General features: G+C 45.8%; 1 protein-coding gene across 1 annotated transcript; it reads right to left on the reverse strand.

Moving 5' to 3' along the window:
• Positions 1-3405: 3405 nt before the first annotated feature.
• LOC134341266 (butyrophilin-like protein 2) lies at positions 3406-26459 on the reverse strand. The gene is made up of 4 exons (XM_063039128.1): positions 26414-26459; positions 6497-6698; positions 5313-5651; positions 3406-4819 (listed from the first exon to the last, which is right to left on the reverse strand). Exons 2-4 carry the CDS (start codon positions 6585-6587, stop codon positions 4461-4463), a joined length of 789 nt encoding a protein of 262 aa, XP_062895198.1. The 5' UTR covers positions 6588-6698; positions 26414-26459; the 3' UTR covers positions 3406-4460.
• Positions 26460-27599: the final 1140 nt, after the last annotated feature.

Raw genomic sequence — 27599 nt, forward strand, 5'->3', positions numbered from 1 at the left:
ATTGCTACCTGTGCTACGTGCCAGTGAGGGTAGGAATAGGATGCTCTGGAGGAGGAACAAGTGGCTGAGGAACTGGTGTAGGGGGCAGGGTTTCAGATTTCAGGATAATTGGGACCTCTTCTGGGGCAGGTGGGACCTGTACAAGAGAGACGGGTTACACTTGAACCACAGGGGGACCAATATCCTTTCAGGGAGGTTTGTTAGTGCTATTGGGGAGGCTTTAAACTAGATTTGCAGGGGGATGGGAACCAGAGTGCCAGACCTGACAGTGTGGCTGGGGTGAAAATAAATGATATTGAAAGTTTAAGCAAATCCACTGATAGAAAGGTTGTGAGTGGTGGTAAAAATCTTCTGAGGTGTATATATTTCAATGCTAGGAGTATTGCTGGGAAGGCGGATGAGTTGAGGGCGTGGATTGACACGTGGAATTATGATGTTGTAGCAATTAGTGAAACTTGGCTACAGGAGGGGCAGGACTGGCAGCTTAATATTCCAGGGTTCCGATGTTTCAGATGTGATCGAGGCAGAGGAATGAAAGGTGGGGGAGTAGCATTGCTTGTTAGGGGAAATGTTACAGCAGTGCTCAGGCAGGACAGATTAGAGGGCTTGTCTACTGAGTCCTTATGGGTGGAGCTGAGAAACAGGAAAGGTATGGCCACATTAGTGGGATTGTATTACAAACCACCCAATAGTCAACGAGACTTGGAAGAGAAAATCTGCAGAGAGATAGCAGGCAACTGCAGGAAACATAAAGTTGAGGTGGTAGAGGATTTTAATTTTCCATACATTGATTGGGACTCCCATACTGTTAGGGGTCTAGATGGTTTAGAGTTTGTAAAATGTGTTCAGGAAAGTTTTCTAAATCAGTATATAGAGGGACCAACTAAAGGGGATGCAATATTGGATCTCCTGTTAGGAAACGAATTAGGGCAAGTGACAGAAGACTGTGTAGGGGAGCACTTTGGTTCCAGTGATCATAACACCATTAGTTTCAACTTGATCATGGACAAGGATAGATCTGGTCCTAGGGTTGAGGTTCTGAACTGGAAGAAGGCCAAATTTGAAGAAATGAGAAAAGATCTAAAAAGCGTGGATTGGGACAGGTTGTTCTCTGGCAAAGATGTGATTGGTAGGTGGGAAGCCATCAAAGGGGAAATTTTGAGAGTGCAGAGTTTGTATGTTCCTGTCAGGATTAAAGGCAAATTGAATACGAATAAGGAACCTTGGTTCTCAAGGGATATTGCAACTCTGATAAAGAAGAAGAGGGAGTTGTATGACATGTATAGGAAACGGGGTAAATCAGGTGCTTGAGGAGTATAAGAAATGCAAGAAAATACTTAAGAAAGTGATCAGGAGGGCTAAAAGAAGACATGAGGTTGCCTTGGCAGTCAAAGTGAAGGATAATCCAAAGAGCTTTTACAAGTATATTAAGAGCAAAAGGATTGTAAGGGATAAAATTGGTCCTCTTGAAGATCAGAGTGGTCGGCTATGTGCGGAACCAAAGGAAATGGGGGAGATCTTAAATAGGTTTTTTGTGTCTGTATTTACTAAGGAAGCTGGCATGAAGTCTATGGAATTGAGGGAATCAAGTAGTGAGACCATGGAAACTGTACAGATTGAAAAGGAGGAGGTGCTTGCTGTCTTGAGGAAAATTAAAGTGGATAAATCCCCGGGACCTGACAGGGTGTTCCCTCAGACCTGGAAGGAGACTAGTGTTGAAATTGTGGGGGCCCTGGCAGAAATATTTAAAATGTCGCTGTCTACGGGTGAGGTGCTGGAGGATTGGAGAGTGGCTCATGTAGTTCCGTTGTTTAAAAAAGGATCGAAAAGTAATCCGGGAAATTATAGGCCGGTGAGTTTAATGTCAGTAGTAGGTAAGGTATTGGAGGGAGTACTAAGAGACAGAATCTACAAGCATTTGGATAGACAGGGACTTATTAGGGAGAGTCAACATGACTTTGTGCATGGTAGGTCATGTTTGGCCAATCTATTGGAGTTTTTCGAGGAGGTTACCAGGAAAGTGGATGAAGGGAAGGCAGTGGATATTGTCTACATGGACTTCAGTAAGACCTTTGACAAGGTCCCGCATGGGAGGTTAGTTAGGAAAATTCAGTCGCTAGGTATACATGGAGAGGTGGTAAATTGGATTAGACATTGGCTCGATGGAAGAAGCCAGAGAGTGGTGGTAGAGAATTGCTTCTCTGAGTGGAGGCCTGTGACTAGTGGTGTGCCACAGGGATCAGTGCTGGGTCCATTGTTATTTGTCATCTATATCAATGATCTGGATGATAATGTGGTAAATTGGATCAGCAAGTTTGCTGATGATACAAAGATTGGAGGTGTAGTAGACACAAACAACAGGAATTCTGCAGATGCTGGAAATTCAAGCAACACACATCAAAGTTGCTGGTGAACGCAGCAGGCCAAGCAGCATCTATAGGAAGAGGTACAGTCGACGTTTCAGGCCGAGACCCTTCGTCAGGACTAACTGAAGGAAGAGTGAGTAAGGGATTTGAAAGCTGGAGGGGGAGGGGGAGATGCAAAATGATAGGAGAAGACAGGAGGGGGAGGGATAGAGCCGAGAGCTGGACAGGTGATAGGCAAAAGGGGATACGAGAGGATCATGGGACAGGAGGTCCGGGAAGAAAGACAAGGGGGGGGGTGACCCAGAGGATGGGCAAGAGGTATATTCAGAGAGACAGACAGTGAGGAAGGTTTTCAGAGCCTGCAGAGGGACTTGAACCAGCTGGAAAAATGGGCTGAAAAATGGCAGATGGAGTTTAATACTGACAAGTGTGAGGTATTGCACGTTGGAAGGACAAACCAAGGTAGAACATACAGGGTTAGTGGTAAGGCACTGAGGAGTGCAATGGAACAGAGGAATCTGGGAATACAGATACAAAATTCCCTAAAAGTGTCATCACAGGTAGATAGGGTCGTAAAGAGAGCTTTTGGTACATTGGCCTTTATTAATCAAAGTATTGAGTATAAGAGCTGGAATGTTATGGTGAGGTTGTATAAGGCATTGGTGAGGCCGAATCTGGAGTATTGTGTTCAGTTTTGGTCACCAAATTACAGGAAGGATATAAATAAGGTTGAAAGAGTGCAGAGAAGGTTTACAAGGACGTTGCCGGGACTTGAGAAACTCAGTTACAGAGAAAGGTTGAATAGGTTAGGACTTTATTCCCTGGAGCGTAGAAGAATGAGGGGAGATTTGATAGAGGTATATAAAATTATGATGGGTATAGATAGAGTGAATGCAAGCAGGCTTTTTCCACTGAGGCAAGGGGAGAAAAAAACCAGAGGACATGGGTTAAGGGTGATGGGGGGAAAGTTTAAAGGGAACATTAGGGGGGGCTTCTTCACACAGAGAGTGGTGGGAGTATGGAATGAGCTGCCAGACGAGGTGGTAAATGCGGGTTCTTTTTTAACATTTAAGAATAAATTGGACAGATACATGGATGGGAGGTGTATGGAGGGATATGGTCCGTGTGCAGGTCAGTGGGACTAGGCAGAAAATGGTTCGGCACAGCCAAGAAGGGCCAAAGGGCCTGTTTCTGTGCTGTAGTTTCTATGGTTTCTATGGCTCTATGGATCAGCCATATCTGTGGAATTCTCTGCCACAGGAAACAGTTGAGGCCAGTTCATTGGCTATATTTAAGAGGGAGTTAGATATGGCCCTTGTGGCTACGGGGGTCAGGGGGTATGGAGGGAAGGCTGGGGCAGGGTTCTGAGTTGGAGGATCAGCCATGATCATAATAAATGGCGGTGCAGGCTCGAAGGGCCGAATGGCCTACTCCTGCACCTATTTTCTATGTTTCTATGATGAAATGGCAGAGCAGACTCGATGGGCCAAATGGCCTAATTCTACTTCTATATCTCATGGTCTTATGGTCGTAACTGGTCATTGTAAATCATCCCGTGATTGGGCTAGGGTTAAATCAAAGGATTACTGCCGTTGCTGTTCGAAGGACTGGAATCACCTATTCTGTGCTGCCTTTAAAGAATTAAACGGAGTGTTGGAGGAACTCAGCGGTCGGGGGAAACGGAGAGCATCGTTTCAGGTCTACAGCCTTCATCGAGTGAGGATATTGACAGGGAATGGACAGCCGCAGAGGGAGTCAGAGAGAGGCAAGGTAGGTAGGTAGAAGAGGCTTGTGACAGTGGGGAAGGGGCTGCGGGGGAGGGGGAGGGTTACAGAGATAGGGAGGGGTGTAGTGGCCAGAGGGGGTTACAGAGACAGGGAGGGGTGTAGGGGTCAGAGGGGGTTACAGAGACAGGGAGGGGTGTAGGGGTTGGAGGGGGTTACAGAGACAGGGAGGGGTGTAGGGACCAGAGGGGGTTACAGAGACAGGGAGTGGTGTAGGGCCGGAGGGGGTTACAGAGACAGGGAGGGGAATGGGGTAGTTATTCAGATCGGCTGCTGAGGTTGGTTGGTAGCAGGACAGCGAGCAGTACTGTCACATACCATTTAGGCAGTGCCTTGAGCTGTGAGGTTTTGTCCCGATGCCCCAGGTGATGTGCTGGGTGCAGTTGGCGTAGCTGCTGTGAGATTGGTTCAACCCGGGGTTGGTGAGCACACAGTACAGGTCGAGATGCCAGGACGTGGGGACTTGCAGTCGGCTGTGTAGTTGGTAAGTGCCATCGGGCGCCTGTGCCACGGCCCTGTCCTGCACCTCGCCCCTGTATTCGCTACCATTGCTCCAGACCCACAGCAGACATGCCCGGGGGAAGCCCCCCCAGGACACACAGTCCAGCTGCAGCTCAGCTCCACCTCCACCCACGGGTGTGCAGTTCACACAGGGCTGGCTGTAGGGAGCTGGGGGTTGCGGGTATGGTTCGGGGAAGAGGAGGAGTGTGGGTGGGAGGGAGACAAGAGATTACTGTTGGTTTCTTCATCTCTGTCCTATCGGTAACCTTCAACCTTCCTGTCTACTGTATCCCAAACCCAACACCACATCTCCTCACCTGTCAAACAATCCTTTCACACAACCCATAGACTCATTCCCAGCCCTCTGTCACCAACCCCCCCACCCACCAGATACCCCCCACAGCCCACAGACACACCCCACCCATCGAATACCCCCCACAGCCCACAGTCACTCCCCCACCCATCGAATACCCCCCACAGCCCACAGACCCTCCCCCACCCATCGAATACCCTCCCACAGCCCACAGACCCTCCCCCACCCATCGAATACCCCCCCAGCCCACAGACACTCGCCCATCACAAACTCGCAGTACCCACTGCTCTCCCTCAGAGCCTCCTCCTCGCTCTCTCTGCCCTAGGTTGGCGTCTCCCCCTCACCCACCTGTAACGACGAGGAGCTGCTCTTCCTCCTCTTTCCACTCTGGGTTGTGAACAACGCAGCGATAGGTGCCCCCATCGTGAGCCGTGACGTTCTGCAGCCTCAGCGACGCGTCTCCCTGCCCCAGCAGCGACACATTCACAGTCGCCCTGCCCCGGAACTGCTTGTCTTGGTGCTGGGCGGCGACTGAGCCGTTATGGTAGACGTACGCCATGAGGACTCCGGCAGGGCCCTGGAAGCTCCACTGAATGCCCCCATGTTTCCAACACCATGGTCGATTGAAGTGGCAGCTCAGGAGGGAGTCTTCACCAATCCTGGCGAGGATAGATGAGTCCAGCACCACTGGAAACGAGAGAGATTTAGCCCAGGAGCTGACTCTGACTGCACCAGTCTGTCAGTACCCCAGCACCCAAACGGATGGGAGCCATACCCTTTCATACCCCACCCAGTCCCATGTGAACTGGTGATGCGGTGGATAGTGAGGAAGGTTGGCCAAGGTTACACAGAATCTGGATCATCTGAGAACGTAGGAAGGGAATGCCAGATGGAAATTAACTGAGGCAGGTGTCAGGTGAATCTTTTGTCGGGCTCCTTTGTAGAACAGACGGTCTCGGGGTAAAGGTGCACGGTGCTGACACAGGTAGACAGGGTGGTGAATTTGGTCAGGGCACTGAGTATAAGAGCTGGGATGTTAAGCTGCAACTGTACACCCTTGAAATGTTGTGTACTGTTCTGATGCCGAGCATCATTACGCTGGAAAGGTGCAGAAATGGTTGGCAAAGGTGTTAAGAGGGCTGGGGGGCTGGAGTTATATCGAGACGGGACAGGCTGCGACAGTTCTCCTTCCAGTGAAGGAAGCTGAGGGGTGACCTTACAGAGGCTTATAAAAACCCAAGGGGGATAAAGTGATTGGTCACAGTCTTTTTCCCAAGGTAAGCATGTCAAAAACTAGCGGGCACAGGTTTAAAGATAAAATTTTAGAGATAAGGGCTAAAGAAGACAAACAGTGTTCAATTCTGGAAGCTGCCTTGGTCGGCACGGGTGGGTTGGGGCAGAGTCTGTTTTCAGTTGGTACGGCTCTACAGCAATGTAATCCGACTCTCTGTTCTCTCCCTGCACAACCCAGTGTAGTCCCACTCTCCCCTCAGTGCCCACCGCTCTCAGTACCACCCCCACGCCCCCTTTACCTGGGGAGAACAGGTGCAGAAGCCACAGGAACGTTCCTCCGGTTCTTCGGCCGTTCGGCATTGTGTGCTTTCTGTTACACCGTCCGGGCATTCCAGTGACGTCCACCTCTCTGTCACTCCTTCTATCCCTCCTCTCGTCAGTTAGTGACCTTTGTGTCGAGCACACCCGCCCACTTAGATGCCTGTCGTAGAGCCAGCAGGTCTGCAGGAGAGCGGGCGGGAAGCGGGGGCAGGGGGAGAGAGAGTGAGAGAGAACGAACAAGAGTGGGACAGAGAGAGAGAGGGAGGGAGAGACAGAGAGACGGACAAAACACAGGAAGAGACAAACAGTTCGGGGGCAGATGTGATCTGGGCAAAGTGATTTGCAAAAGGAATGGATATGTTGGCAAGCAAAGGTGTGGGAGGGAGAGAGGGAAAAGGTGGGGGAAGAGAGAGAGAGAAGAGTGTGGCAATAAGGGAGGTATGAAGACGGGGGGGGGTAGAGAGGAAGGCAGACAGAGAGGTACACGCAGAGGACAAGGAACAGCACCTACTCTTACAGAGGTACTGAGGGTGAACAGTGTCAGTCACATGTTACACCTACTCCTGTAAGGCAGCACTAGTTCCTGGATTCCTTGGTAACGGGCCAGAGAAAGTATGTCAGCAGTTGCAATGAGTACACAGGCAGACAACCACAGTGCAGAGAATTAACCCCCTCTTCCCCACCTCCCCTCATCTACACGCAGTCCCCTGGCATAGAACAGTCCAGCACATGAACAGAACCTTCAGCCCACAGAATCAGAATCAGGTTTAATATCACCTGCATGTTTCACAAAATTTGTTGTCTTGCAGCAGCAGTACAATGTAATGCATAATCATATAAAAATATAAATTACAATAAGAAATATGTATGAAAATTAATAAGTAATACAAACTTTGTAGTTTGGGTTGATGGGAGTAGGCAGTTTAAATGGATTGGTATCTACTAGATGGGCTGAAGGGCCTGTTTCTGTTTCTATGACTCTAAATAGTGCAAAAGGTGGTGAGGTAGTGTACATGGGTCCATTGTCCATTCAGAAGTCTGATAGTGGGGGAAGAAGCTGTTCCTGAAACATTGGAAGTGTGACGGGGTCCTGAATTACCCCCATGAACTATACTTTTGAAAGGAGAGAGAGAGATGAAGACTGCTCACAGGTTGTTTACACTTTCTTCAAGGACATTGCCTGCTTGTACATTCTTACACAGAGAAGGAAAGGAGGAGTTATTTGAGTGACAGTTGGTGCTCAGCACAGGAAGGTAAAACAGAAGGTCAGATGATAGACCTCAGGCACATGTTTTGGACACTGAGTAAGCTTTGTTGTGTCGACAAAAAAAGTGGGTTTTTGGAGGATCGATCAGGCGGATCAATCAGTGGCTCTTGCAGTGAAAAGAAAAGGTAGTGACCGGTGGGAGTTGTCCATGTGTCCACCCTTGCCTGAGTGATAGCTCCACCACAGAAAACCGGTCCCCTTTGTTGTGGTTACAGTCGGTGACTTTTTAGAGGATTTCGGTGGACGACGAAACGATTGACGGCGTCAGCTCACCTGAAGACTCAAATCTCTCCCTCTCTCTCTCTCCATCACTACTGAACTCAACACCACGAACTGAACTGAACTTTACTCATCATCGTAAGACTGTATCTTTTTACCCCTAGACTTAAAGAAGCTTGGTTTTTCATACATATATTTCCACACTTACTGATATACTTACTTATATATAATCATTCCTAACGTGTTTGATGTATGTACATTTATATTACTGTATCTGCGTAGTTACTAATAAATATTATTAGTTTATAGCAATACTGGACTCCAAAGTGCTTTCCATCTCTGCTGGTTCTTTATTCCTGTCCCAGGTCCCTCACAAAATTGGGGCCTGCGTCTGCGATGTGAACAAATTGTGGGAGGCTTCTTTGAATTGCTTGGGGGAAATTCACTTTTGATTTGCTTGTGTGGAAATACAGCAGAAATGGATGTTAGTGTTGAGGAGGTTATGTTGGAACCAGTTCCGGAAGCATTGGATGATGCTACGAGGGTTGTGCTGTTGGGAATTGATCAAAAGTTAGACTAGAGGTGACACTATAATGAGGAGAGCCCAGGTGCAGACGATAATAGCCCAGCATTTTATAGATAAGGGAACGTTTGATGAGGAGGCGTTAGAGTTAGTTGCTGAAAGTAAGGTACATGCTGAGGTTCAGTGGAAATTGAAATTGCAATTAGAACAGCTTGAGGCTGATGAAGCAGAAGAGCGGAGGATCCGTGAGGCTAGAGAAGCAGAAAGACAGAGACAGTTTAAAAGGGAGATGTGGCAGCTGAGAGGTTTAGTGTTGAACCCTGATGATTTTTACAGCTTGTTTTGTGTGATGAATTTAAAAGTTGTGCTCCTGATGATGTAAGGGCATACCTGGATACAGAGGATGCCGCCACCCTGTTAAGGAAGCAGATGAAGAGGTTTCAGCCCACGAGGTTGAGTTTACTCTAGATGAAAGTTACCTAGAGAATAGCTGAGAGGTTCGGAGTGACCTTAAATTTGAAACTGGGACAAGTGATGACAGCCCAGAAGAGGCAGCTGTCCCAGTTGCCTGTGTTCAGGTTGTTGAAGTACCTGTGAATTCACAGGGTTCTGAACCTTGTGTTGAAGCTCAGTTAAAGTCTGAGGTGTCTGACTTAGTAGAAAAGGAATGCAGTTTTTTGTGTCAGATGATCTTGGTTCAGTGAATAAGGGGTTAACTTTGACACCAGTGGAATGTGAGGATTCTCAGTGACTTGTATTAGACAGTGTTTTAAAAGTTAGTGATGAGGTGAAAATTGGTGAGGTGAGTGTTACTGAGAATAATGGGAAAAGTGCTGTTCCTGGACTTTTGGATAAAGTGCTGGAAAACGTTTGATTGGTTGCGCGACCTTTGACCCTGCTTGCAGGACGAAGGCCTGCTGAGAAAGGATGTGCTACTCTATTGAATTTTGTTTGGACATTGGGAGGTACACACCTGCAAGGTTATGCTGTTGTGAAGAAGGAGATTTATTATGGTTTTGGGGTGGAAGTTGTTATAGAAACAAGTCAAAGTGAAGGTCGTAATCAGATGGAGGGATTGTTTGGTCTCTTCCACAATGTATACATGGTTCTCATAAGCCTGGTAATGGTGCTAAGTTTAGTAAAAAATGGAGGAATGTTGACACCTCTCCAAGATGAGGTTGATATAGCTGCTCAATTGATGACATTGAGGTCTATATTTGTCCCGCCCACAGACCACTCGTGGTTTACACGGATCATAATCCGTTGGTGTTTCTAACTAAAATGAAGGATAAGAATGGAAGGTTGTTAAATTGGAGTCTGATATTGCAAGAATTTGATCTGACAATCAAACATGTGAAAATACTGACAATATTATAGCTGATTGCTTATCCAGTTGTTAAGTTGGAAATGGTACACATTTTTGCTCGGTCATCTGATGATCATACATGTATTGTTTCAAACTCTGTAATTTACATTTAGACTAAAAAAAATTTTGCCTTCGTCAATAATGTTTTTTCTCTGAAGAAAGGGGGTGTGACGGGGTCCTGAATTACCCCTATAAACTGTGCTCGATTACCCCTATGAACTGTGCTTTTGAAAAGAGAGAGAGAGTTATTTAACACTGACATGTTGTTTTAGAAAGAGAGAGAGAGAGAGACGAAGACTGTTCACAGGTTGCTTACACTTTCTTCAAGGTCATCGCCTGCTTGTACATTCTTACACAAACAGAGAAGGGAGGAGCTGTTTGAGAGACAGTTGGTACTCAGTACAGCGAGATAACTATAAGGTAAGATGATAGACTTCAGTCACATGGGTTTGGACACTGAATGAGCTTTGTTGAGCCCACAGAAAAAGTGGGTTTTGGAGGATCGATCAGGCGGATTGATCAGTGGCTCTTGCAGTGTGAAAATGAATTGACCGGTGGGGAGTTGTTCGTGTGGCCAAACCATGCCTGGGTTGATAATTCCACCACAGAAGAATGGTCCCCTTTGTTGTGGTCACAGTCAGTGACTTTTAAAGGATTTCAGAGGACAAAGAGAAGATTGACGGCATCAGCTCACCTGAAGGCTAAGATACCTCTCTCTCTCCATCACTATTCAACTCAATATCACAGACTGAACTGAACTTTACTCATCATCGTAAGACTGTATCTTTTTACCCCTAGACTTTAAGAAGCTTGGTTTTTCACATATATTTCCACACTTAATGATTTACTTACTTATATATAATCATTGCTAACCTGTTTGATTTATCTACATTTATATCACTGTATTGTGTAGTTACTAATAAATAATATTAGCTAATAGCAATACTGGACTCCAAAGTGTTTTCTATTTCTGCTGGTTCTTTATTCCCATCATGGGGTACGTGACAAAAGTCTGTTTTCAGGCTTCTGTACCTCCCCATTAATGATAGCAAGGAGAGGGGGGCATGTCCTGGGTGGTGGGGGTCCTTAATGATGGATGATGCCCTTTTGAGGCATCGCCTTTTGAAGATGTCCTGGAGTCTGGGAGAGACTAGTACCGAGGGAGCAGGCTGAGTTTACGACTTTCTGCATCTTTTTTCCAATCTTGTGCAGTGGGACCTCCATACCAGATGGCAATGCAACAATGCTCTAATTTAGCTAACTAATTAGTAATTAAATGCCCTCCTGCCCTCACAATGCCCAGTTCCTGGACATTCATGTGCCGAGCTAAGAACATCTCTATTGTATTCGTCATCCAAGCAGAGCATTGTGGGCACCACGCTCCGTGTCAAAAACCCTGCTCTGCCCATCTCTTTTCAATTTACCCCTCTCACCTTAAATGCATGCCCTCTGGGAAAGAGATATCAGTTGTCTACTCCAAGCCTCTTGTAATCTTCTGAACCTTTATCAGGTCTCCCCTCAGCTTCTGCCACTCCAGAGAAAACAACTGAAGTTTATCCAACCTCGAGTTATAGCACAGGGTGTCTCCTCCAGGTAAACCTTGTTCCCACCTCTCCAGAGGCCCCACCTCCTTCCTACAATGAGGTGACCAGGACTGTACGCAATACTCCAGATGCAGCCTAACTCCAGTTTTATAAAGCTGCAATATAACTTTTTACCTTAAATTCCTCAACTAATATAAGCAAGTCATCTTTAGCACCCTATCAACCTGTGTGGCCACTTTCAGGGAGCTACAGACCTGGACTCTAAGATCCTTCCGTGCTTCAGCAGTGTTAAAGATCTTGCCATACCAGTGTACAGTTTCCTTACATTTGATCTGCCAAAGTGCAAGACTTCACATTTGACTGGGTTAAACACCATCTGCCATTTTGCTATACATATCTACAACGGATCTGTACTCTGTTCTCTATCCTTTGCCAGTCTTTTCCACTATCCACAACACCACCAATCTTTTAATCATCTTTGAACATACTAAGCCACTCATCTACATTTTCATCCAGATCAAAGGTAAGGACATGTTCGGCACAAGGGCCTGTATACTGACGGACTTTTACTGCTGTACCATTGACAGCATACTCACCAACTGCATCTCAGTGTGGTGTGGCAATTGTCCTGCAATGGACCGCAAAGCACTCCAGCGTGTGGTGAAAACTGCCCAGCGGATTATCGGCACCCAATTGCCCACCATTGAGAACATCTACCATAAACGCTGCCTGGGCAGGGCGAAAAGGATGCATCTCACCCTAACCATGGACTTTTTACTCTCCTCCCATCGGGTAGGCACTACAGGAGCCTCCGCTCCCACACCAGCAGGCTCAGGAAGAGCTTCTTCCCTAAGGCTGTGACCCAGCTGAACCTCACATCACAATGCTAAGCAGTATTGTACCCATATTGTACTGTCTCAGTACTTTTATATTTGTGTGCTGTAGCACTTTTTTATTCGCAGTTATTTTGTAAATAACACTATTCTTTGCATTTCTGGTTAGATGCTAACTGCATTTCATTGGCTTTGTATCTGTACTCAGCACAATGACAATAAAGTTGAATCGAATCTAATCTAATCTATTGTGCTGTAGGTTCTCTCTGTTTCTGTTTCTATCAATACTGCACCTATAAAAGGTATTCATCTCCCTTGGAAGTTTTTATTGTTTTACAACATTCAATCACAGTGGATTTAATTTAGCTTTTTGACACTGAGCAAAAGAAAAAAAACTTTCATGTTAAGGTGAAAACAAAGTAATCCAAATTAATTACAAATAAAAAACAAAATAATTGATTGTATAATTATTCACCCTGCCCCCCCCATTTTAATTTGACACACCTCACAGAGGGATCAGAAGTGGAGACAGTGAGCAGCTTCAAGATCCTCTGCGTCAAGATCTCTGAGGATCTAACATGGTCCCAACATATCAATGTAGACATAAAGAAGGCAAGACAGCGACTATACTTCATTAGGAGTTTGAAGAGATTTGGCATGTCAACAAATACACTCAAAAACTTCTATAGTTGTACAGTGGAGAGCATTCTGACAGGTTGCATCACTGTCTGGTATGGAGGGGCTACTGCACAGGACCAAAAGAAGCTGCAGAAGGTTGTAAATCTAGTCAGCTCCATCTTGGGTACAAAGTACCCAGGACATCTTCAGGGAGCGGTGTCTCAGAAAGGCAGTGTCCATTATTAAGGACCTCCAGCACCCAGGACATGCCCTCTTCTCATTGCTACCATCAGGGGGGAGGTACAGGAGCCTGAAGACACACACTCAGCGATTCAGGAACAGCTTCTTCCCCTCTGCCATCCGATTCCTAAATGGACATTGAATCTTTGGACACTACCTCACTTTTTTAATATACAGTATTTCTGTTTTTGCACATTTTTAAAAATCTATTCAATATACTTAATTGATTAACTTGTTTATTTATTATTACGTTTATTTTATTTATTATTTATTTTCTCTCTCTCTCTGGTAGATTATGTATTGCATTGAACTGCTGCAGCTAAGTTAACAAATTTCACGTCACATGCCGGTGATAATAAACCTGATTCTGATTGTGATTGTGATCATCCCTGGTGCAGACAACTGGTTTTGGAAGTCACATAATTAGTTAAATGGAGAACTGTTTTTGGAGCCTTGTGTGCAGTCAAGGTATTTCAGTTGATCGTAGTAAAAATGCGCCCTGATAAAAACTACACCGTTAAGACAAAGGAACACTCCAAACAATTCCACAAGAAGGTTTTTGAAAGGCACAAGTCAGGAGATGGATACAACAAAATTTCCAAGTCACTGAATATCCCCTAGGGTACAGTTCAGTCAATCATCAAGAAATGGAAAGCATATGACACAGCTGTAAATCTGCCTAGAGCAGGCTGTCCTCAAAAACTGAGTGACTGTGCAAGAAGAGACGAGTGAGGGAGGCCACAAAGGGACCTATCACAACTCTGGAGGGGTTACAAGCTTCAGTGGCTGAGATGGGAGAGACTGCACATACAACAACTGTTGCCTGGGTGCTTCACTAGTTGCAGCTTTATGGGAGAGTGGCAAAGAGAAAGCCACTGTTGAAAAAAACTCACGTGAAATCTCAGCTAGAGTTTGCCAGATGGCATGTGGAAGACTCTGAAGTCAGCTTAAAGAAGATTCTATGGTCTGATGAAACCAAAATTGAGCCTTTGGCTATCAAACTAAATGCTTTGTCACATCGTCAAAAACACTCCATCCCACTCATGAAGCCTGGTGGTGGCTGCATCATGCTGTGGGGATGCTTCACTGCAGCAGGCCCTGGAAGGCTTGTGAAGATAGTGAAATGAATGCAGCAAAACATCCTGGAGGAAAACCTGATGCAATCTGCAAGAGAACTGCGACTTGGGAGGAGATTTGTTTTCCAAGACAATGACCCCAAGCATAAAGTCAAAGCTATACAGGAATGGCTTAAAAACAACAAAGTTAATGTCCTGGAGTGGCCAAATCAGAGTCCAGACCCCAATCCATTGAGAATCTGTGACTGGACTTGAAAAGGGCTGTTCACTCAGGATCCCCATGCAATCTGACAAAGCTTGAGCAGTTTTGTAAAGAAAAATGGGGAAAAATTGCAGTGTCCAGATGTGCAAAGCTGATAGAGACCTATCCACATAGACTCGAGGCTGTAATTGCTGCCAAAGGTGCATCTACTAAGTACTGACTTGAAGGGAGTGAATACTTATGCAATCAGTTGTTTGTGTTTTATATTTGAAATTAATTTAGATCACTTAGACCACAAGACCATGACATAGAATTAGGCCATTTGGCCCATCGAGTCTGCTCCATTTAATCATGGCTAATCCTTTTTTCTCCTCCTCAGCCCCAGTTCCTGGCCTCCTCCCTGTAACCTTCGATGCCATGACCAACCAAGAACCGATCAAGTTCTGCCTTAAATACACCCAATGACCTGGCCTTCACAGCTGTCTGTGGTAAAAAAAAATTCCACAAATTCTGTTTTAAATGGACCCTCCTCTATCCTGAGGCTGTGCCCTCTTGTCCTTGACTCCCCCACCATGAGAAACATTCTTCCATATCGACTCTGTCTGGTCCTTTCGACATTTCAATGAGATCCCCGCTCATCCTTCTAAATTCAAGCGAGTACAGGCCCTGAGCCATCAAACGCTCCTCACATGATAACTCTTTCATTCCCAGAATCATCCTTGTGGACCTCCTCTGAACCCTCTCAATGCCAGCACATCTTTCCTAAGATGAGGGGCCCAAAATGATTCACAGTACTCAAGGTGAGGCCTCACCAGTATCTTATAAAACTTCAGCATCGCACCCCTGCTCTTGTATTCTGGACCTCTTGAAATGAATGCTGACATTATATTTCCCTTCCTCACCACCAACTCCACCTGCAAGTTAACCTTTACTGGGTTCTGCACAAGGACTCCCAAGTCCCTTTGCACCTCAGATTTTTGGATTTTCTCCCCGTTTACAAAATAGTCCGCACATTTATCTCTACTACCAAAGTGCATGACCATGTATTTTCCAACATTGTATTTCATTTGCCACTTTCTTGTCCATTCTCTGAATCTGTCCTTCTGTATTCTCCTGTTTCTTCTTTGTACCATCTGCAAACTTGGCAACAAAGCCATCTATTCCATCACCTATAGCATAGATATACAGCATAAAAAGCAGTCCCAACACTGACCCCTGTGGAACACTACTAGTCACTGGTATCCTCTTTTATATTATTGGTTGGCTTACCTTCAGATTTCATCTTTTCTCTCTATATTGCTTTTTAGTTGCCTTCTTTTGGTTTTTAAAAGCTTGCCAATCATCTAGGTTCCCAGTAATTTTTGCTCTATTCTATACCCTCTCTTTTCCCTTTACACTGTCCTTGACTTCCCTTCTCAGCCACAGTTGCCTCATCCCCCCTTTTGTCTTGGGGATGAAGCTACATTTTCCAATGCGCCCAGAATCTCCGGTCATTGCTGCTCTGCCTTCATCCCTGGAAGTGTCCCCTTCCAATCAATTTTGCCCAGCTCCCCCCTCATATGTTTGCAGTCTCCTGTACTCAACCATCATGAAAAGTCCATGGCAAGTGGGATTTAAAGAAAATCTCAAAATATTCTATACTTATATCAAGAGCAAGAAGATACGGGGAGAGGGTAGGACTGCTCAAGGATAAAGGAGGGAATGAGTGCCTAGAGGCAGATGATGTGGGTGAACGTCCAAAACGATTACTTGGCATAGTATTAACCAAGGAGGACAAAGGATAGGGAGTGCAGTGTGGAGTGTTCAAGGTAACGGAGGTCTCTTAAAGATTGTTAAGGTGCATGTCCCCAGGGCCTGATGGGATATTATTTACAGAGGCAAGAGATGAAATTTTGAAGATATGACGAACTTAGAATCTGAATCAGGTTTAATATCACCAGCTATTTTATGCAATTTGTTAACTTAGGGACAGAAGTATGGTGCAATACATGATAATATAGAGAAAATAAATAAGTAAATTGATTTACAGTATATATATATATATGCAGAGTCACTGTAAATATAATGCAGAGGCATTAGCGATGATCTTTCAAAAGTCGATAGATTCTGGCATGGTTCCGGAAGACTGGAAGATTGCAAATGTCACTCCGCTATTTAAGAAGGGGGCAAGGAAGCAAAAAGGAAATTATAGACCAGTTAGCTTGACGTCGGTGGTTGGGAAGTTGTTGGAGTCGATTGTCAAGGAAAAGGTTACAGAGTACCTGGAGGCATATGACAAGATAGGCAGAACTCAGCGTGGATTCCTTAAAGGAAAATCCTGCCTGACAAACCTATTACAATTTTTTGAGGAAATTACCAGTAGGTTAGACAAGGGAGACGCAGTGGATGTTGTATATTTGGATTTTCAGAAGGCCTTTGACAAGGTGCCACACATGAGGCTACTTAACAAGATAAGAGCCCATGGAATTACAGGAAAGTTACATACGTGGGTAGAGCATTGGCTGATTGGCAGGAAACAGAGAGTGGGAATAAAGGGATCTTATTCTGGTTGGCTGCCAGTTACCAGTGGTATCCCACAGGGATCAGTGTTGGGGCCGCTTCTTTTTACATTGTACATCAACGATCTGGATTATGGAATAGGTGGCTTTGTGGCTAAGTTTGCTGACAATACGAAGATAGGTGGAGGGACCGGTAGTGCTGAGGAAACGGAGAGTCTGCAGAGAGACTTGGATAGATTGGAAGAATGGGCAGAGAAGTGGCAAATGAAGTACAATGTTGGAAAGTGTATGGTTATGCACTTTGGCAGAAAAAATAAACGGGCAGACTATTATTTAAATGGGGAAAGAATTCAAAGTTCTGAGATGCAACGGGACTTGGGAGTCCTCGTACAGGATTCCCTTAAAGTTAACCTCCAGGTTGAGTCAGTAGTGAAGAAGGCGAATGCAATGTTGGCATTCATTTCTAGAGGAATAGAGTATAGGAGCAGGGATGTGATGTTGAGGCTCTATAAGGCGCTGGTGAGACCTCACTTGGAGTACTGTGGGCAGTTTTGGTCTCCTTATTTAAGAAAGGATGTGCTGACGTTGGAGAGGGTACAGAGAAGATTCACGAGAATGATTCCGGGAATGAGAGGGTTAACATATGAGGAACGTTTGTCCGCTCTTGGACTGTATTCCTCGGAGTTTAGAAGAATGAGGGGAGACCTCATAGAAACATTTCGAATGTTAAAAGGCATGGACAGAGTGGATGTGGCAAAGTTGTTTCCCATGATGGGGGAGTCTAGTACGAGAGGGCATGACTTCAGGATTGAAGGGCGCCCTTTCAGAACAGAAATGCGAAGAAATTTTTTTAGTCAGAGGGTGGTGAATCTATGGAATTTGTTGCCACGGGCAGCAGTGGAGGCCAAGTCATTGGGCGTATTTAAGGCAGAGATTGATAGGTATCTGAGTAGCCAGGGCATCAAAGGTTATGGTGAGAAGGCGGGGCAGTGGGACTAAATAGGATAAAATGGATCAGCTCATGATAAAATGGCGGAGCAGACTCGATGGGCCGAATGGCCTACTTCTGCTCCTTTGTCTTATGGTCTTATATAAGTGTGTATATTAAATAGTTAGATTAAAAATAGTGCAAAAACAGAAATAATAAAAATAAGGCAGTATTCATGGGTTCAATGTCCATTTAGGAATCGGACGGCAGAGGGGAAGAAGCTGTTCCTGAATTGCTGAGTGTGTGCCTTCAGGCTCCTGTACCTCCTACCTGATGGTAACAGTGAGAAGAGGGTCATGGAGGTCCTTAATGATGGACACTGCCTTTCTGGAGCATCGCTCCTAGAAGTTGCCTTGGATACCACGGAGGCAAATACCCAAGATGGAGCTGACTATTTCCACAACTTCCTGTAGCTTCTTTTGATCTTGTGCGGTAGCTGTGCCCATACCAGACAGCGATGCAGCCTGTCAGAATGTTCCCCACAGTACATCTGGAGAAGTTTTTCAGTGTCTGAGGTGACAAACCAAATCTCCTCAAATTCCTAATGAAATATAGCCGCTGTCTTGCCTCCTTTATAGTTGCATCAATATGTTGGGACCAGGTTAGATCCTCAGAGATCTTGACACCCAGGAACTTGAAATTGCTCACTCTCTTCACTTCTGATCCCTCTTTGAGGATTGGTTCTACCCTTCCTGAAGTCCACAATCAACTCTTTGATCTTACTGACGCTGAGTGCCAGGTTGTTGCTGCGGCACCGTTCCACTAGTTTACTTATCTCACTCCTGTACGCCCTCCATCGCCTTCTGAGATCCTGCCAAAAATGGTTGTATTATCAGAAAATTTGTAGATGGTATTTGAGCTATGCCTAGCCACACAGTCACGGGTATAGAGTGGGTAGAGTAGAGCAGTGGGCTAAGCACACACCCCTGAGGTGGGCCAGTGTGGATTGTCAGCAAGGAAGAGATATTATTACCAATCCACACAGATTATGGTCTTCTGGTTCGGAAGTCAAAGATCTAATTGCACAGGGAGGTACAGAGGCCCAGGTTCTGTCGCTTATCGATCAAGACTGTGGGAATGAGGTGTTAAACGCTGAGCTAGAATCAATGAATAGCATCCCGAGATAGGTGTTCGTGTCGTCCAGGTGACCTAAGGCCGTGTGAACAACCATTGAGATTGCATCTGCTGTAGTCCTATTGTGGCGATAGGAAAATTGCATATTCATGGCAATAGACACAAAATGCTGGAGGACCTCAGCAGGTCAGGCAGCATCGATGGAAATGAATAAACGGTTGACGTTTCAGGCTGAGACCTGTCTTGAAGATTGGAAAGGAAGGGGAAAGACGCCAGAATAAAAAGGTGGGGGGAGGGGAGAGGAAGACTAACTGGAAGATGATATGTGAAGCCAGATGGGTGAGAAAGGTAAAGGGCTGGAGAAGGGATCTGATAGGAGAGGAGAGTAGACCATGGGAGAAGGGGAAGAAGGAGGGGCACCAGGGTAGGTGATAGGCAGGAGGGGAGAAGAGATAAGAGGCTAGAGTGTGGAATAGAAGGAGAGGGAAGAAGGAATTGATGTTCATGCTATCAGGTTGGAGGCACCAGATACAATAGACAACTCCTACAGATTTGCAGGTGAAGCGTTGCCTTTTCTGTTTGGAGCTCTGAATGGAGGTAAGGGAGGAGGTAAATGGGCAAGTGTAGCATTTTGGTCACTTGCAGGGATGTGTGACAGGAGGGAGGGTGAATGGACAAGGGAATCACAGAGGGAGCAATCCCCATGGAAAGCGGAGAGTGGCGGGGGGAGGAGGTAAAGATGTGTTTGGTGGTAGGATCCCATTGAAGACGGGAAATTGCGGAGAATGAGTTGGACGCGGATGCTAATGGGGTGGTAGGTGAGGACAAAAGTAACTCTATCCATATTAAGGTGGAGAGAAGATGGGGTGAGCGTGGATGTAACCATATAACCATATAACAATCACAGCACAGAAACAGGCCATCTCAGCCCTTCTAGTCCATGTCGAACTCTTACTCTCACCTAGTCCCACCGACCTGCACTCAGCCCATAACCCTCCATTCCTTTCCTGTCCATATAACTATCCAATTTAACTTTAAACGACAACATCGAACCTGCCTCAACCACTTCTGCTGGAAGCTCGTTCCACACAGCTACCACTCTCTGAGTAAAGAAGTTCCCCCTCATGTTACACCTAAACTTTTGCCCTTTAACTCTCAACTCATGTCCTCTTGTTTGAATCTCCCCCACTCTCAATGGAAGACCTTGCTCCATTGTACAAATACATTGTCGTTGCACAAAATACAAGTGATGAATAAGTGTTTCCATGGAAAGGAATAAAGAGTGAAGTTTGTCCAGAGTACCTGGACACCCCTTCATCGCCATCATGTCCAAGACACAATGACTTGTACACCCTCCAATTCACAGACCATTTCAAATTTGAAATATATCACAACTTCTACTTTTGCAATTGGTAGAAGGTTTCAAACCTAACAGCTCTATGCAACCACCTTCATCACGAGTAGGTCAGAATACTACAGTGCAGAAACAGGCCCTTCAACTCACCCAGTCCGCCCCAACCTGTTTTTCTGTGAGTCCCATTTACCTGCATCCGGACTATTCCCTTCTCATCCATGCACCCATCCAAAGTTCTCTTAAAATGCTGCAGTTGAACTGGTATCCACCACCTTTGTTGGCAGCTCAATCCCACACTCGCACCACCCTCTGAGTGAAGAAGTTGCCCCTCAGAGTCCCCTTAAATATTTTACCTTTCACCGTTAAACTATGACCTATCTGGTCACACCCATCCTCAGGGGAAACCTGTATAAAATCACTCATTCTCCTACACTCCAGGGATTCTGGACAGCTGCTCACAGACAACTAGATTTTGGCAAAAAATATTTATTCCAACATCCGCATCTCAAAAATGAAGTTTTCAGATAAAGTGCCAAACTTCAACTTACATTTGATTTACAAACAAATCTAATAATACTTATACACGAGGAACTCTGCAGCTGCTGGAAATTCAAGCAACACACATCAAAGTTGCTTGTGAACGCAGCAGGCCAGGCAGCATCTCTAGGAAGAGGTACAGTTGACATTTTGGGCTGAGACCCTTCGTCAGGACTAACTAAAAGAAGAGCTAGTAAGAGATTTGAAAGTGGGGGGGGGAGGGAGAGCTCTTGGCTCCATCCCTCCCCCTCCTGTCTTCTCCTATCATTTTGGATCTCCTCCTCCCCCTCCCACTTTCAAATCTCTTACTAGCTCTTCCTTCAGTTAGTCCTGATGAAGGGTCTCAGCCTAATACTTATAATTTCTTTCTAAAGAAAGAATGGACCTTTACTTAGAGTTGAAAAAAATCTGCTCAAGATATTTAAATTAGGAAGACAGCTTGAATTTTTTAAAGCTCTTCATTGTTTTCATCTAAGGCACATTACCCCCCTTTGCCTTTCAGTCATCATGTATACTGCCGCACGTTTGCTTCTCTTGCCCTGCCCTGAGATTGAGTAATTCTAAAGCAAGCAACATAGGTTTTAAAAATTAGACATAACTATACATATAACTTTTCTTGCTCCATATTCAACATCTACAACATACAGTGAATTACTCTGACAATGCATGTCGATTGTCGAATATTCAGAACTGGAGATATTGTAAACATTCTAACACTACATTCTCTTGAGGAGCATTCACCAGAACTAGTAACCAGCAATGTTTATCTGGAAAGTAGCAAGATTCAAAATCCCACATTGTGTCTGGAATGTAAACTGCATGAATAATTGATGAGTGTTGCAACTGCAGTAAGAGAGAACGTAAACAACAGCAATTCTGCAGACGCTGGAAATTCAAGCAACACACATCAAAGTTGCTGGTGAACGCAGCAGGCCAGGCAGCATCTCTAGGAAGAGGTACAGTCAACGTTTCAGGCCGAGACCCTTCGCCAGGACTAACTGAAGGAAGAGTGAGTAAGGGATTTGAAAGTGGGAGGGGGAGGGGGAGATCCAAAATGATAGGAGAAGACAGGAGGGGGAGGGATAGAGCCAAGAGCTGGACAGGTGATAGGCAAAAGGGGATACTTGAGGATCATGGGACAGGAGGTCCGGGAAGAAAGACAAGGGGGGGGGACCCAGAGGATGGGCAAGAGGTATATTCAGAGGGACAGAGGGAGAAAAAGGAGAGTGAGAGAAAGAATGTGTGCATAAAAATGAGTAACAGATGGGGTACGAGGGGGAGGTGGGGCATTAGCGGAAGTTAGAGAAGTCGATGTTCATGCCATCAGGTTGGAGGCTACCCAGACGGAATATAAGGTGTTGTTCCTCCAACCTGAGTGTGGCTTCATCTTTACAGTAGAGGAGGCCGTGGATAGACATGTCAGAATGGGAATGGGATGTGGAATTAAAATGTGTGGCCACTGGGAGATCCTGCTTTCCCTGGCGGACAGAGCGTAGGTGTTCAGCAAAGTGGTCTCCCAGTCTGCGTCGGGTCTCGCCAATATATAAAGGCCACATTGGGAGCACCGGACGCAGTATATCACCCCAGCCGACTCACAGGTGAAGTGTTGCCTCACCTGGAAGGACTGTTTGGGGCCCTGAATGGTGGTAAGGGAGGAAGTGTAAGGACATGTGTAGCACTTGTTCTGCTTACATGGGTAAGTGCCAGGAGGGAGATCAGTGGGGATGGATGGGGGGGAGGAATGGACAAGGGAGTCGTGTAGGGAGCGATCCCTGCAGAATGCAGGGGGGGGGAGGGAAAGATGTGCTTAGTGGTGGGATCCCGTTGGAGGTGGCGGAAGTTACAGAGAATAATATGTTGGACCTGGAGGCTGGTGGGGTGGTAGGTAAGGACCAGGGGAACCCTATTCCTAGTGGGGTGGCGGGAGGATGGAGTGAGAGCAGATGTATGTGAAAGCGGGGAGATGCATTTGAGAGCAGAGTTGATGGTGGAGGAAGGGAAGCCCCTTTCTTTAAAAAAGGAAGACATCTCCCTCGTCCTAGAATGAAAAGCCTCATCCTGAGAGCAGATGCGGCGGAGACGGAGGAATTGCGAGAAGGGGATGGCGTTTTTGCAAGAGACAGGGTGAGAAGAGGAATAGTTCAGATAGCTGTGAGAGTCAGTAGGCTTATAGTAGACGTCAGTGGATAAGCTGTCTCCAGAGACAGAGACAGAAAGATCTAGAAAGGGGAGGGAGGTGTCGGAAATGGACCAGGTAAACTTGAGGGCAGGGTGAAAGTTGGAGGCAAAGTTAATAAAGTCAACGAGTTCTGCATGCGTGCAGGAAGCAGCGCCAATGCAGTCGTCGATGTAGTGAAGGAAAAGTGGGGGACAGATACCAGAATAGGCACGGAATGTAGATTGTTCCACAAAGCCAACAAAAAGGCAGGCATAGCTGGGACCCATACGGGTGCCCATAGCTACACCTTTAGTTTGGAGGAAGTGGGAGGAGCCAAAGGAGAAATTATTAAGAGTAAGGACTAATTCCGCTAGATGGAGCAGAGTGGTGGTAGAGGGGAACTGATTAGGTCTGGAGTCCAAAAAGAAGCGTAGAGCTTTGAGACCTTTCTGATGGGGGATGGAAGTATATAGGGACTGGACATCCATGGTGAAAATAAAGTGGTGGGGGCCAGGGAACTTAAAATCATTGAAAAGTTTAAGAGCGTGAGAAGTGTCACGAACATAGGTCGGAAGGGATTGAATAAGGGGGGATAAAACCGTGTCGAGGTATGCAGAAATGAGTTCGGTGGGGCAGGAGCAAGCTGAGACAATAGGTCGGCCAGAACAGGCAGGTTTGTGGATCTTGGGTAGGATGTAGAAATGGGAAGTGCGGGGTGTGGGAACTATAAGGTTGGTAGCAGTGGATGGGAGATCCCCTGAGCGGATAAAGTCGGTGATCCCTTACTCACTCTTCCTTCAGTTAGTCCTGACGAAGTGTCTCGGCCTGAAACGTCGACTGCACCTCTTCCTTGAGATGCTGCCTGGCCTGCTGAGAACGTGCTCGATCTTGTTTCACCGAGAGGCTCTGGAAATCAGCCAGAGCACCTCAGTTTTTGAAATATTGTTGGCAGAGGCTTCTGTACATGTGGGTATTTCTCAACTGTTTCAGCAAGAGCATTTTGTGCTGCAGTCAGTATAGGAAGCAAGCTGCATCACAGCAGGGCTCCCATTGCTGAATCTGGGTAAAACACACATGCCTAATGCAGGTGCCCAATGCCACAGTTCAGCTGTTTGTTCCAAAGTGATGCTGAATTTTGTACAATGGTCGGCCTAGCATTCACCGAACTGCAGACATCCCACCCTGCAAAAAGTCATTTCAGGGAGGTCTCAACCGGAACTCTCAACCTCACAGCAGTCTGTGTCAATGAATTCGTTAATTTTGCAAGACATCAGATTCACAAGTGTTTTGTGAGACAGCTGACTTCTGAATTCTGTCTAAATGTGCCATGTTCACAATAGCTGCCGTCTTGGTTGATGAGCAGGTGTAGTTTTTTTGCTATATCTGAATCAGGAAACATTTTCCTGAATAGCTTGCCTGTGTGCTTACACACCTGGAATGGCAGGTTATGCTCAACGATGAAAGATGTAAAGTACACCTCAGCTCTAGTGACCTTCTCTGTCAGACTTTGGTTTTCTGCTGAAAATAACTGTGAAAAACTTGAGCAGCCTTCCCTGTGCTCAGCCTCCCTGATATGTTGTGGTTCCTTAAAGAAATAAAAACGTAAGGTGTATCCTTATTACTGGTGTGCGCCGCTTAACGTCCATTCGGACAACGTCCGATCGCATATACGTCCGTAGTCTCACACTCATCCCGAGAGCGATGCCGTCTGGAGCTATGCTCCTAGGGTCACCCATGACGGTAAGGTTGAGGGTGAGGTCTCTGACAAGAACAATCCAACCAAGACCTCAACGGTGGAACAGGCAGACGAAGTTACTTCGAACTCAATGGCTGTGAAGGCGGATGAAGGCTGCAACAAATCCATCAGCTCCAATCGTCGTGGTTTCCATGTCATTGGAATCAGCTGGTTGATTTGTGAAGTATCGTGTGCTTCTTGGAGTGCAACATCAAGTACACGTTAAACAAATACACGCACAGGCGTCTTCACTCTGTGGGCCACTTCTTCAGAACGAAGACCATCATCCTCGACCTCGAGGGATAGCCACGACGACGAGGAACAGTCGGGATCAGAACTTACTATCTTACATCAAAATGGGGGATTTTAAATGAGTGATTTAGAAGTTCTGTATCTTCAAGTTCAAGTTTATTGTCACCTGGCTGATTGTCCACAAACGAAACAACCTCTGTCCGGACCACGGTGTAGCTACAATACAAATACCACGCACACCACATAAAACAATATATTACCATATCATTTAATAAAGTGCAACTCAAAATGCATATGAAGTGCGCAACACAGGTGAAGAGTTCGCTGTCCTAATGACGAGACCTCGGTGGGGGCAGGGTATTTATTAAAATCGGTTTTTCTTCTGAAAACAGCTGCGCTTAAACCCAGCCCATCGCGGGCTTCGATGTACCTGTAAGTGGAAGTGTTTCAGGGAAAAACAAACCGAAGAATTTGCCTGCTGCGACGCATTTTTTAAAGATGTCTTAGCGGACGACTTTGGAATTTCGCTCCAAGTTAAACCCCGCTCTAATGCCCTTTAAGACGCCAGTGCGCCCCGCCCGTAGTCAGGTTGTCACCGCCAGCCTTGGGAATTTCTTCACCAGGCTTTCGTACTCCATCACCGACAGTTGTCCGAATGATTTCCGCGTCATTACAAACGGCAGTAACTAAACTGGTGGAATATGGAAGAGAGAGAGAGAGGTCGACTGTAAAGCCTGCCCACAGAGAAAACTGATAGGTCTACTTAGCATAAAGAGAGATTAAGCAGGATTCATTCATTTTCTTTCTTCCTTTTTTTCCCTCTCCCTCTCTAAAAAATCTATTTCCGGGATATTGCATATAACTTGCGGGCATCAGGGAGCCGCCGTCGATATGCGGGAGACCCCCGGAACTCCCGGGAGAGGTGGGATGTCTGGAACTGACATAATCAACAGATAATTACTTAAAGTGACAAAGTTGCAAGCCAATGATCTACTTATACCCAAGATCACAGTGCTTACTCCTCATAATGCCAGAGCACTTTAAATGTTCATTGATAGCATTTTATGGAGGGTCCTTAAAGCTTTTAATCCCGTAGATGTTATGCTAATTGCTCTGTCATTATCAGTCTTATGCTCAACACCTTTGTGATTACAAATTACTTCATAAATTCATGAAGGACTCCAACATATTTGCTTCTCCCTAGGATCAAATAACCAATTGTTTCTTTTTACTAGTTTTCATTTCTTGAACAAGGAATATTTGACCGAGCTGAATCATTTATTCTAATTGAGCTGAACTGCACATAGCTCTCCTTTGTAAAAACTGATGAGTGGAATTGATTTAACAAGAAACTCAAAAGCAGAGCACAGCAATTACAAACCAGCTCAAAGGCAGAAAATACCATATTTACCTTGCACACGGCTCACTCAATCTTCTGCCACCAGGCAGATGATAATCAGTACTGACAGTTTCTGGGATCGTAAACTTGAAAGCTATTGTTTACAGAGAATACAGATGCCATGGTATCTTACATTTAGGCAAGAAGCAATGGAAAGAAAATCTGCAAAGTATCACTCACATTTTCACTGAAATTGGTGCATTTTCATTTCCATTATTTTGTTTACTCAGCCCTGGAATATGGAACCACAAGTCCATTAGTCTTTGCCAATTCTTAGCTGTGCCAGAGGTGATGCTGCTGCCAAAGAGCAGTTGTGTTATGAGTTCCAAAAATATCTTGTCCCAGTGATAACGAAGCAGCAGCGACAGGTTTCTATATGCCCGCTGCTTTCAGCTTTCGAGATGATACATTGATGGTGTTGCTCCAATGCGCCTTGTTGTCACTAACTGCAGTCGCACTGTTAGTGTACGGAGAGCCAGTCAAGCTGGTTGCTTTGTTTCGGTTGGCGGCTGGCTCCGAGCACTTTCTCTGGCAGATGGAGAGTATTCCACCGTGCTCCTGTGTGTGCCTCGCAGATGGTGGAGAGAGTGCGTTGTCGGATGACCCATTTGCCGTGGAACACCCAGCCTCTGGATACTTTTCTGGTTATAGCTTTTACACGGTTAATCCAGCTAACAATTGTAGACAGTGGGTAATGTAACATGGCTATGCCATTTGATATATGGAGGACAGGCTTCAATCTCCCATTTGTCATGTCAATGCCGGCTACTGCTGTTTATTGATTACATACATCATCATACCCTCTCTACTAATCAATATGCTACAAAATTTGAGCCTCTGTACCATCTGCAGCTCAATCCCCGACTTTGTAATCAGGAGACCAGAGTCAGTGTGGATGGGAAATAACATCTCCCTGTTCAGGATTCAACACTGGGTGTGCCTCAAGGATGCGTGCTCAGCTGGCTGCACCATTCTCTCTACACCCACCGCTCAGCACAGCATGCACACCAACGATAAATCTGATGACACAACTGTTCTCGGCAGAATCTCAGATGGTGACAAGCAGGTGTCGAGGGGTGAGACAGATCAGCTGGTTGAGTGGTCTTGCAACAACAATCTTGCACTCAGTGTCAGTAAGACCGAGGCGAAGTCGCGGGAACACACACCGATCGTCACTGAGGGGTTAGCAGTGGAAAAG

Source organism: Mobula hypostoma (assembly GCF_963921235.1).
Source record: "Mobula hypostoma chromosome 13 unlocalized genomic scaffold, sMobHyp1.1 SUPER_13_unloc_1, whole genome shotgun sequence".
In the NCBI taxonomy this organism is placed as follows: Eukaryota; Metazoa; Chordata; class Chondrichthyes; order Myliobatiformes; family Myliobatidae; genus Mobula; species Mobula hypostoma.